Source organism: Botrytis deweyae (assembly GCF_014898535.1).
Source record: "Botrytis deweyae strain B1 chromosome Unknown BDEW_003, whole genome shotgun sequence".
Lineage (NCBI taxonomy): Eukaryota > Fungi > Ascomycota > Leotiomycetes > Helotiales > Sclerotiniaceae > Botrytis > Botrytis deweyae.
In genome coordinates, this window is record NW_024066210.1 from 83,778 (window position 1) to 94,494 (window position 10,717).

At 42.7% G+C, this 10,717-nt stretch overlaps 3 protein-coding genes across 3 annotated transcripts; 1 reads left to right on the forward strand and 2 right to left on the reverse strand.

Annotated features, from left to right (window-relative positions):
* Positions 1-869: 869 nt before the first annotated feature.
* EAE98_001426 (uncharacterized protein) lies at positions 870-2,654 on the reverse strand (the record flags this gene model as incomplete). The annotated part of the gene is made up of 5 exons (XM_038949045.1): positions 870-1,101; positions 1,155-1,775; positions 1,827-2,189; positions 2,258-2,524; positions 2,623-2,654. The coding sequence occupies 5 exons, from the start codon at positions 2,652-2,654 to the stop codon at positions 870-872; spliced, it is 1,515 nt and encodes a 504-aa protein (XP_038814030.1).
* A 666-nt stretch (positions 2,655-3,320) lies between these two features.
* Positions 3,321-4,238, forward strand: EAE98_001427 (uncharacterized protein; the record flags this gene model as incomplete). Its single annotated transcript, XM_038949046.1, has 2 exons — positions 3,321-3,369; positions 3,616-4,238. The coding sequence occupies 2 exons, from the start codon at positions 3,321-3,323 to the stop codon at positions 4,236-4,238; spliced, it is 672 nt and encodes a 223-aa protein (XP_038814031.1).
* Positions 4,239-6,980: 2,742 nt separating this feature from the next.
* On the reverse strand, positions 6,981-8,252 carry EAE98_001428 (uncharacterized protein; the record flags this gene model as incomplete). The annotated part of the gene is made up of 2 exons (XM_038949047.1): positions 6,981-7,376; positions 7,734-8,252. The coding sequence occupies 2 exons, from the start codon at positions 8,250-8,252 to the stop codon at positions 6,981-6,983; spliced, it is 915 nt and encodes a 304-aa protein (XP_038814032.1).
* Positions 8,253-10,717: the final 2,465 nt, after the last annotated feature.

Here is a 10,717-nt window from a genome sequence, read left to right on the forward strand (position 1 = left end):
GACTTTTGATGGGGTGCGTGGGAAAAGTGGTGAGGCGACGACAGTGAATGTTGTCGTTGGAAGTGAAGTGAGGATATATTGTGGGGCTGGTTGTTGACCTTGGAACGACATATCTCCTTTGGCCCATACAAAGATTACCTAATAAGCACTTCAACTTCAGTAGGTATATCAATACTATTGGTCCAACCTATGCGGTGATTCTGTTTTTAAATTGGGTTTTACACTTGATATATGTGTACAAGAAATACAAGTGATGGCAAGTAATGGTCAAAAAGTCAGAAACCATTATCGTCGTCCCATGTTACCAAGATTTCAATTCGCAACCACTTTCTCTCAGGACCTTGAAGTTATCCAAACCCTAAATGGAATGATCGATTTTCTTTAATCCCAACATCCTGTAAATCATTCGATCAAATATCCGAGGGGATTCAATGTACAGGAGATCATACACAAACACTCTTGCGATCACCATTGTCAACACATGTTAGACCTCAGGTATCAGATGAACCAACTCTCAAGTTTTGTTGCAAATCTCAAGTCAGGTAGGTACCTGTCAATACTCCAAGAGCGTGGATCGATGGATTTTTGTACTTCACGTTCGACAGTTTATAAACCATGGAAATTAATTGCGAAACGTGGATACCATAGCGATAAAGTCATAATTGTCGCCTGCAAAGATTCTTGCAGAAATATTATTCAGACCCAATAATTTTAACCACTGTTGAGCCGTATGGGCAGGTGTTACGCCAATTTAATACCAAACAACGCAACCATAACTCCATTTGTATTCATCCCATTGCCAGTCCAGCCCTTCGTCTTGCTTCATTGCCATTCATCAAAATATCCTCCTGCCTCATTCCACCGGCCCCTCATCTAGCTGTCATCTCCGCGCCATAAACTCCGGCGCTGCCAACACCTAGACCTGTAGCGGACAATACACCCCATGTAAGAGCTGCAATTTCCCAATCTTCATCTTCATCATAATCACCCTCAGCTAGATTCGTAGTAGTAGTAGCCGTTGGGACATATGCGGCATCTTGTGAAGATCTATTGGATTTCCTAGGACGGCCTCGACGACGAATTGGAGAGGGCGTGTCACTTCTATGGGTTGATCAACTATCAAACATCTTGAAAGAATGAGCTTGAAAACTTACAGTTTAGAAGTACCCTCCGTTTCCTCCTTGACCTTTACTCCTGTTTTAACTTTCTTCATCCAAGGAACGACCACTCGTAAAATCTCGATGCCATCCAATCCTCTCACAGCAGCCCATGTCCCAAGACTCAAGCCAGAAAGAATAACATCATATCTGACAGATGCTACAGCAGGGTGGTCTGATATTGCACCGAAAACTCTTTCCACTGCTGTAAATGCAAGATTTGTGTTTGATCGATAGACCTTCTCGAGCGGATGAAGTAAACTGTGACGGTAATAGTGATTCTCTGGGGTATTGTAAAGTAAAGCCAGTCCAGTGGTTCTAACATGAAGAATCGAGGATATAATGGAGATACTGCGAAAGATTTTCGTGTATGAAGAATGAGCTTCATGTGGGTGATCGTACGTAGTTCCCCAATGCTCAGGTATTATGTATGGAAGTAATAATGGTGCGAATGGAAGCGAAACCGACAAGAGTGCTACTGTCCCAAATGAAGATGTATTTGCCGCAAAAGGTGTCAAGAACAAGGCACCATAACCAGAGATAAGTGAGGCAATGTAGAAACCAGGGCTCGGTAGCCAGTTATGAGCTCTTTGTGGAACGATCTTCTCGAACCATAGTCTAAATTATGAGAGTCAACACGTGTTCTAATCTCAGAAAAAAATAACTCACTTGTGCACACCCCCGAAAACTCTCCTCGTATCAGTCAAGACATCCACGTTCTCTGGTAATGGAACTGGAGTCAACAGAATAGCCACGAACCACAGATTTTGAGCAAATGATACATTAACAAGCTGCCCCAAGAGAATGAATGCCCATAGGTTAGAGATGTTTCTTCGACGTCCTTCGATAGCTACATAGGTGCTGAATGAATTCATAGCAAAATTAGCTTGTTGGCCCCACCAAAAGTATCTTGTATTTTCGGCGACTATCTCAAGATTATCACGGTAGAAAGGTGTATCATTGAGCCATCTGATGATTTCGAATCGACCTGGATGTTGACCCAATCGAAAAGCACCTTTGTCCCCAAAAAGACTGTTCTTATTGTGAGCATGTTTCATGCCATATAGTTAACTTCCTCTGGAAGATTTGCAATAACAGACCTATCAGGCAGCTCAACGCCTCTCTCAAGTGCCCAAACTCTATAGCTTAAACTCGCCCCGCTCACACCGAACCATCCAGCAGTAATCAGACCCAATAAAGCCAAACTGATGAATATCCTAACATGATTACGCCTTAAAGGTTGACGATGTCTTGTGGCAGATGAAGGTGGGAGTGCCAGGTATGAACGATAAATGGTGCGAGAAACGAGAGCTGTTAGACATGACGTTAAGAGTATATGTCCTCCTAGCTGTAAAGCTGGAAGGAGACTATACGTATGTATTAGTATTCCCGTTTGTAGGTTCTCAAACAGTCTGATGATTTGATGCAACGAAACGTGGGAATATGAATTTGAACATAGTAGTACCTTGGATCCTGATCGATTTCGATCGGCGCCATTTTACATACACACGTTTCCTCAAGTCAAATCAAGGCAAAACAATATCGAATATCAATTCCAAAAAAAAATACAGATTCATAAGTGATTAAAATACCAACTGAAGTTGTTGGATGTGTTTCTCAGATATTGATGTTGTTAGTTGGCTTTGACACGTGAGAGCACTAGAACTAGTGGGAAGGGTCCATTAGTTTCCGCGTCATGCAAGCTTAACCTAACCATTTCTAGCTTTGTTCAGCCTTGTGTGTCAAGGCTTCGCTGAACTTCATCGCAATACATTTATTCTTGAGAATAGAATGTCTTACGATTGATTTTCACTGCTCAATTTCATCTAGAAAAGCTCCTCATTCTTTTTCTGTGAGCCCAATGTTTGGTATAACAATATCCTAGCTCAAACCTTAACCTTAATCCCGAACCAGATCTATTTGCACACGCCGCACAATCTTCTCAAAAACGCCCTGCGTCTCTACTTGATAGCACCTCTTCCACAATCCCTTGGGCACTCGGTTTGCGAACTTGAGCTCTGCCTGTTTTAGATTCTCAGAGGATCCTATAGTTTTACCGAGTTCTCAACAGGCTTTTATGCCTATAGACGCGCCGCGAAGCTTTTAAGGATTCCGAGATCGTGGGGATTGGCATCTACAGGTCCCGCAGTCGACATTGAAAAGATGTATCATTTAGCAAAGGGGCTGTATCGATATGCCACTAGTAAAGAGGGTTAGTTTTGACCTTTCGATTGCTTATATACTCTCAATTCCCTATCATTCAGCACTTACTCGTATGCCAATGCGAGCTTAGGTGTTCAATGGTGGATTTCGTTAAAAGCAAGGCTTTGATTCATCGCAAACATGAATCGCACAAATCCGCCTGTTCTTCTCTATTCCACAATAACTATGAATCCTTTCTATCGTTATAATTACATCTAATCCTGTTTCTCCGCTTTCGCAGACTGACATACCACAGAATACTCCGTTCTCCTCCTCGGCCTTGACAACGCTGGCAAAACTACTCTCCACACCCAAATCAAATCACTATATTCCCCGCACAACCCCGCTCCAGCAGAACCCTCACAGCTAAAAACAGTACCCACCGTCGGTCAAAATGTCTCCACTATCGACCTTCCAGATATGTATCTGAAGATTTGGGATATAGGAGGTCAACATTCTCTTCGAAAATTATGGCAATCTTACTACACCAGTTGCCACGCCATTGTCTTTATAATTGATAGTACTGACATTGGGTCTGGGGATCTCGCTGATTTGGACTCTGATACTGGGGACAAAGATGTGGGGAGATTAGAGGAGTGTAAATTGGTATTGGAAGATGTTTTGAAAAGTGTGGAGACGGAAGGAGTGCCAGTGCTTGTTTTAGCGAATAAACAGGACAGGGAGGATTGTGTGGAAGTTGTGAGGATTAAAGAGGGTTTAGTGAAGAGGGTTTTTGAGGGGGAGGGAGGCGGTGCGATTAGAGACAGTCGAGTTTTACCGATTAGTGCGTTGGGTGGAACAGGTGTTAGAGAGGCGGTAGAATGGGTGAGAAGTAGAGTTGTTTGGAATAGGGAAGGAAGACCTCCTGTTATGCGGTAGTCGCGGAGGGTGGAGGATTGAGTATTGGGAGATCTAAGGTCAACTTGGGTTGAGACCTCCACACGAAATTCTGGGGGAGACGCAAGGAGATATGAGAGAGGATCTAGTGAGCTTTGTGCTTCTATTGCTTTTCATGATCCTATCCCTCATCTGCAACTTCGAGATTATGAGCATTCACAAGTATCAGACTTTCTTAGACAAAAGGTGGGCAGAGCGGACAGAAAACTTCCAAGGTTCTCTTGAAAATGGCCCAGATTTAATGAATCAATTTCGGGTAACATACTAGGCGAGGGGGCGGGAGGCGAAGGGGCGGCAAACGAATTACTTTTTGATGCTGAATTAAGGATAGCCAAGGAGTTTAGCGGGCATTTACTAGTAACTAATGAACAGAAGGAGTAGAAGATAGAAAGCGGGAGAAATAAAGAGGTGCGTTCTATCTTTAAATGCACCGATGGCGAAAGATTTTAGGATAATTGAGTATCAATATTATCAATATTTTTAAGCATCCGCGATTTTTAATGAGTTTTCAGACAGTTACTAGCCTTGACTCGTGCATCACACAGCTGTCTATTCACCACGCCTGAGACAGTCCCATTCATCCGAATCCACTTACTAACCACTTCCTCGGATAACCCTAAACATCTCTTTCCCTGAATCCCAAAATGCGTGGTCACAAATCCAAAGTCCCAAGCTCTGGTACTCACCGCCATGGTCTGATCCTATCCCATCCCATTCTATCCTGTCCTATCCTATCCTATTCAATCTAACGAAAAATTCTGGAACATTCCTGCTCGCTTCTCATGATAATTCCATACACGATGCCGAGTTTCTGATATCCTCGAATTGCAAACCCCTATTTCGATACCAGCACTCATACATTTTCGTCCCATCTTATGGTATCCATCCTAGTCAAATGTTAGAATTTTTTTGAAGAATATCAACGCCACATCTCACTGCCCAACCCCCAACCCTCCTTCCTCCCCTCCCTTCTCGCATTATTCTTCAAACAGATCCGGGAAAAAAAAAAGAACTACCTTTCCCGCTCCTGTTATAGACTTGCCCAGCACCTACTCAGATTCCTCCACCCTTCTCGAACAACATTGAATAATCATAAGCCCCCCGCCGCTCCATTTACCTTTCCACTTACCCTTCCCAACCCGAGCCGTTCCATCTCCAATCTCCCATCTCCCCACCATCCAAACTCACCCCAAATCCCAAATAATCAACACAACCCTCAATTCCATTTGCAAAATCACAATCAAAACACTCATCTCATCATCCGTCCCTCTATCCTTCCATCCATCCTAGACATCCTTCCAAATTTCCTTTCCGCTCCGCTCCCTTCCGCTCACCTCCCCCTCAATTCAAGCATCCCCAATCTCCCAATCTTCGAACCCCAACCCATGCCTATCCTAGACACCTTTCCTCCTCCCCCCTCTTCACACACTATACCTCTAAACACCAACTCGGACACCAAACAACAATCCAAATCAAGATCGCCCACCAAAATGTTCGACTCTAACCCCACCCCACCCCAATCCCCATCCCAAACACCTACCCAACTCCTCCATCCAAACCTCAAACCCCGACTCCGCCATCTTCTTTTCCCTCCCCCTCCTAAAACTCCAAGTCTATCCAGATCCCCATCAACCCCCAAGTCCATGTCACCCGTGGACGTCCAAGCACATTCCCAAATCCAAGTCCAAGCGCACGCACCGCACCGCACCGCACCGTCCCAGGGCGGAATCTTCCCACCTCATCTCTCACTGCTCAGATCATTCTAGAATTTATCTCTAGAAGAACCGCTAAGCATTAACCAGATCGCATTGACCATTCGGCTCTGATAGAATTAAGCATTCGATAGTCGGTAGGAACTAGTCTGCGGCTTGGAAGAGCCGATTACTATCATAGGCGAGGGCATTGATATATCGACAATACGCGAACTTTGATTCACTTACATTAGGATCCCATCACCCAATCACAATGCAACACTATAGAACATATAGTTTTGAATCTTCAAACTTTCATTGTAGCAAAGTTATGATATCTAATCTAACCCTATGACAAGAAACATATGGCCAGCAATTCAATCCTTATATTTCTCATCTTCTCTCATCATTTCAAAACACCCCATCCTTCCCATTCCTCGATCTTCAATCATCAATCCCATTCCCATTCCCATAAGTCCATGACCGTGATCATATCATTCCCAATACGCCATCCATTAGAATAATGGATCCATTCCATCAAACACCCAATCTTCCATCATTCGCCAATATCAAAGTCTAGATGATATATAGACGTCCCATTGTATTGCATCAACCAAAAAACCCCACGCTAAAGCAACTGCAAACGCAAAAAAAGCAAACAGACAATTAGTCTAAAATGTAATATGTATGAAGATCTTTGCCAAAAACAAAATCCCCCATGAAAAAATCAAAAGATATGCAAGCAATAGTATATTGCTCTGGCACAAAGGCCTAGTTCAAAGCCGATCGAAAAGTAAGCTGGATCTTTGGGTATTCAACGCGATGAAAGCAGGCGATAGCAACGCTAAATTCGACTCGCAGCAAACATTAAATTGTTGAAGACATGTCTGCCAATGTTGGTTGAAAATTATTGTGTGTTCATACATCTTTCTCTCAAATAGGCCGTTTCTTATCGTAATTGTGGTATCAAAAAGGAAGGGAATTCGTAGAATTCGTAAACGTCCAAGTGTATATGTAACGTTCCAGGATTCATCTAAAAGGTACTCCAGTGCCAATCTCTTGGGACACTTGCTGGAAGACTCTCGGGTGGACCTTTCAATTGTTGGCCAATGAGATTGTCGACAACTCTACCTCTGGCACAATTAACGACTGGAGTAGTGGGAGTTCTGGGTTCGTCTTGAGAGCTTTCGCTGTTGGAACGACTGGATCGTGCAATGGACCAGCTTCTATACTCGTGCCAGCAGTGTTCGCAGGAACGGCTTTGAGTGCCCTTTGGGTGGTAGTTGGCGTCTTGATCAAGAGGAATTGAATAACCAGAGTGTTGATCGCAGAAAATGTTTCCACAGCGCCGACAATGATGGCGCCTTGTGAAGTAGGTGAAGTATTTTGTGCAAGTAGTCTCATCGCAGATGGAGGATTCGGCATCAGGCTATTGAACGATAGAGTTAGCATCCCATCTTGGTAGATATTAAGAAGTAAAAGACTGAAAGATAATTGGCATGTGAGGTGCATAGATATTTTTGTTTGAAGCACGCGACCCAGCCAAGCGATGAGGAATGATGTGCATGGCGGCTAGGGATCCATTGCGAAATTCTAGCACGTAATATCCCCTTAGGTATTGCAACATTTGTTTGCACAAGTTACAAATACCCCAAACACCCCAAGACTTCTTGAATGCAAAAAGAAAAGAAAAGACAAAAGGTAAGGCTCGTTCATAATCTTTCCTTTTCTTCTTCTTTTGCTTTGCGTAATAAATAACAGAATGGGAAAACTTTTGCTAACATACCTTCCAGTGATTTCTTGTTGGCATTGCGGTTACCTTTCCAAGGCCCTCGACACTCCATTCAGATTCAGTTATTGCGCCCAAGCCAAATTTTCCACTATCTCCAGTCGATCTTCTAGTCAATGTTGTTGCGCTCTCCAAATCATCAAAGCTGCTATGCATACTTTGTGGTGGAGTAAGTGGTGATGGCTTCATCATTCTCCTGGGTGGATCTGTTGGTCGCAAAACCGCTGGCACATACAATGGTGACTTGGGTGGTCGCAACTGTCTAGTGTGCGCGGGTAAATAATTTGGAAGTCCATTTCTTGGTGAAGTGGGAGAAGCATTATTTGGAGTTGGCGGGGTGGTATTTGTTGGAGAGATTTGTTGGCTGTTGTAGAGAGTATATTGAGAAGGGGAAGCCGTGAATTGTTGAACCGGCATTGCGAAATCGGTAGACATCACTCTCGATTTCTCTGATGTGAAGTCGTAAGTGGTAGTAGGAGGAGGGTAGGGAGTCTGTCGATTTGTTTCGAAGAACATGGAATTTCACTCTCACTTTGTGATATGAGAGTTAAGGATTGGTGGAGGAGAGAAAAGGGTGAGAGGGATTGATGAAATGTTGCTTTTCCAACTCTTATCGGTGAAAGCGAGCCAAGGTTACAGTGACAGTGACCGAACGGCGGCGATGTTATTGTGCGCCTCCTAGAAATAGAAGAAAGTAGGTTGACGATGCGGTTATCGTAGGCCTTACTATTGTTGTAGAGCCTTCTTCGGAAAGTTCTTATCGAAGCAACTTCCCAATTGGATTATTGAGAAATGATGTTTGGATGATTAATAACCACAATTATATTCGATTGATGAATGATCAATGGAATATGAATGTAATAGGTGAATCAATGATTATTTATTATGATGTATGTTATTATGACTGTATGACTTCGGAAGTCTTGTAGAGAGAAAGGGAAAATAATCGAATATCGTGTAGAATGGGTAAGTAGTAGGAATTTGGTTTTATTTAATCTTTGGGTAGCGTTGTAGTATTGTGGCGGATGTATTGGATGATTGATCGTTCTCGCTTCGACCAATGGGTTCTTTATGAGTCGATGGATCGATGGATATGAGAGATAACAATGCAAATGCAAATGCAATCCAATCTTCTTTCAAAGATCCTTGCAAAGCTTTTCTAATTTCCCACACAATGGAACTTGGGGAACTAAACTCTTCGAATCCGATGTCTTAGAAGAGTAAGATAGATAAGAAAGATACGATAGGATAGGATGGGATGGTCGTATATGTCGATGTTGTACCTCGTTATACAGGAGGGTAGAAGATTGAAGGTGGGTAAGAAGTTAAAATGTAGGTAAGACTTGAAGTAGATGATTGGTAAAAGGTAGAAGGTAGAAGCAGAGATATAGATAGAGATATAGATGTAGATAGAGATATAGATGTTGAAGTAGATGTTGAAGTAGAGGCAAGAAGTACAAGTCACTTGGAAGAAAGGGTTGAAGTCTTTCTGAGTTTCCAATTGCTTTACTTTTGAATGAAGAAGGTATGTCGATGTTAGATTGTTGAGATGAGACGAGATGCGAGCAATGAGAGGGGGGGCAATTTGATATGTATACTCCGTACGCACATCGAACAGATAGAGTGGAGGGGGGTGGATAATGGAAAAGTGGAGTGAAGCTAAGATATGGGATGCTGGAGTAAAAGTGTAGAGTGTCTAACGATGTATCCTCGTCGATTCCTCGAGTCTCTACTTTTTTTACCTTTGCTTTCCCAACTGCCCGACAACTCCTCCGTACTCGAGTAATTAACACGTGCATCACATGGGAAGAACCCAGTTAGAAATGTTTAAACTAATTTTGATCAGATATGTACCGGTCTTCAGCCTACAGTACATAATAGTTCAATATATTCTCGGAGGGCTAATGTTAGATATGGAGATATATGGGTAAATGGGTATATGGATAAGTAACCATTGGGAGCTTAGTATGTTTAGAACTTTAGTCTTGTAGAAGGGTCTAATTTCATTCCAGGATTTTACTTCCTCACTATTGATTTGAACATGACTTTTACGAGGCACGACTTATGTGTCGAGAACGTCGTCAGGAGTATAAAAAAAGAAGCATCTATGCCCATTCGAATCGCTCGATGCTGCATATGTGTTGAACTCCATTAAGCATTTCTGTACAATGTACATGCATCCCATTCATCATAGCAAGATTCAAATCCCGTACAGACGTGCAGTCTACACGGCAGAGCTATATTCCGAGTCTCGCCAATTCCGTCCATGTACAGTACAGTACATAGCAGAAATTAGTATCACCGTCGGAAGAATCCACTCTTCTACGGAGTAGATGAAATTGATGATCAGCTAAGCATCAAAACTTATGAATTACTAGGGTTTGATTGGATAATAACTCACATAGTGAAGTGGACTGGAGAAAAAAGCTAAGACTTGACATGATCGTAATAGTATTAGATACCTACGATAGGGATCCATTTAGTATCGGTAAATACCAGGATTAAAGGAGTTCGTGCCGAGATGTGAGCCCAAATTGATCAAGGATGCGAAACTACCTACGGAGAATGTCCTCCTCGTCAATTCAAATTTTCCCTTCCAGCCACAATTGACACAATGCACGGAAGTTTGTATCGGGAGGTAGGTGGTAGTGATATGGTTAGTCAAGGGATAAGAAACGAGAAACGAGAAACGAGAGGGAACAGACAATTACGATCAACAAGAGGAAAGAACAGATATCAATACACAGTACACTGGAAACAAGATTTCAAACATTGGATAATTGAGCGGTCAAAGAAAACAAATAGATATGTGTAACTCTCACTACATATCGAAATTCATGCGCCGTCAGCCTCAAATAAAAATGGAATCTGGGTTTATCTCACACACACATACACATACATACGGAGTACACACACGCACACGCACACACACACACACACAAAATCCGTACACACGCCTTCCCTTGGATCTGGATCTACCA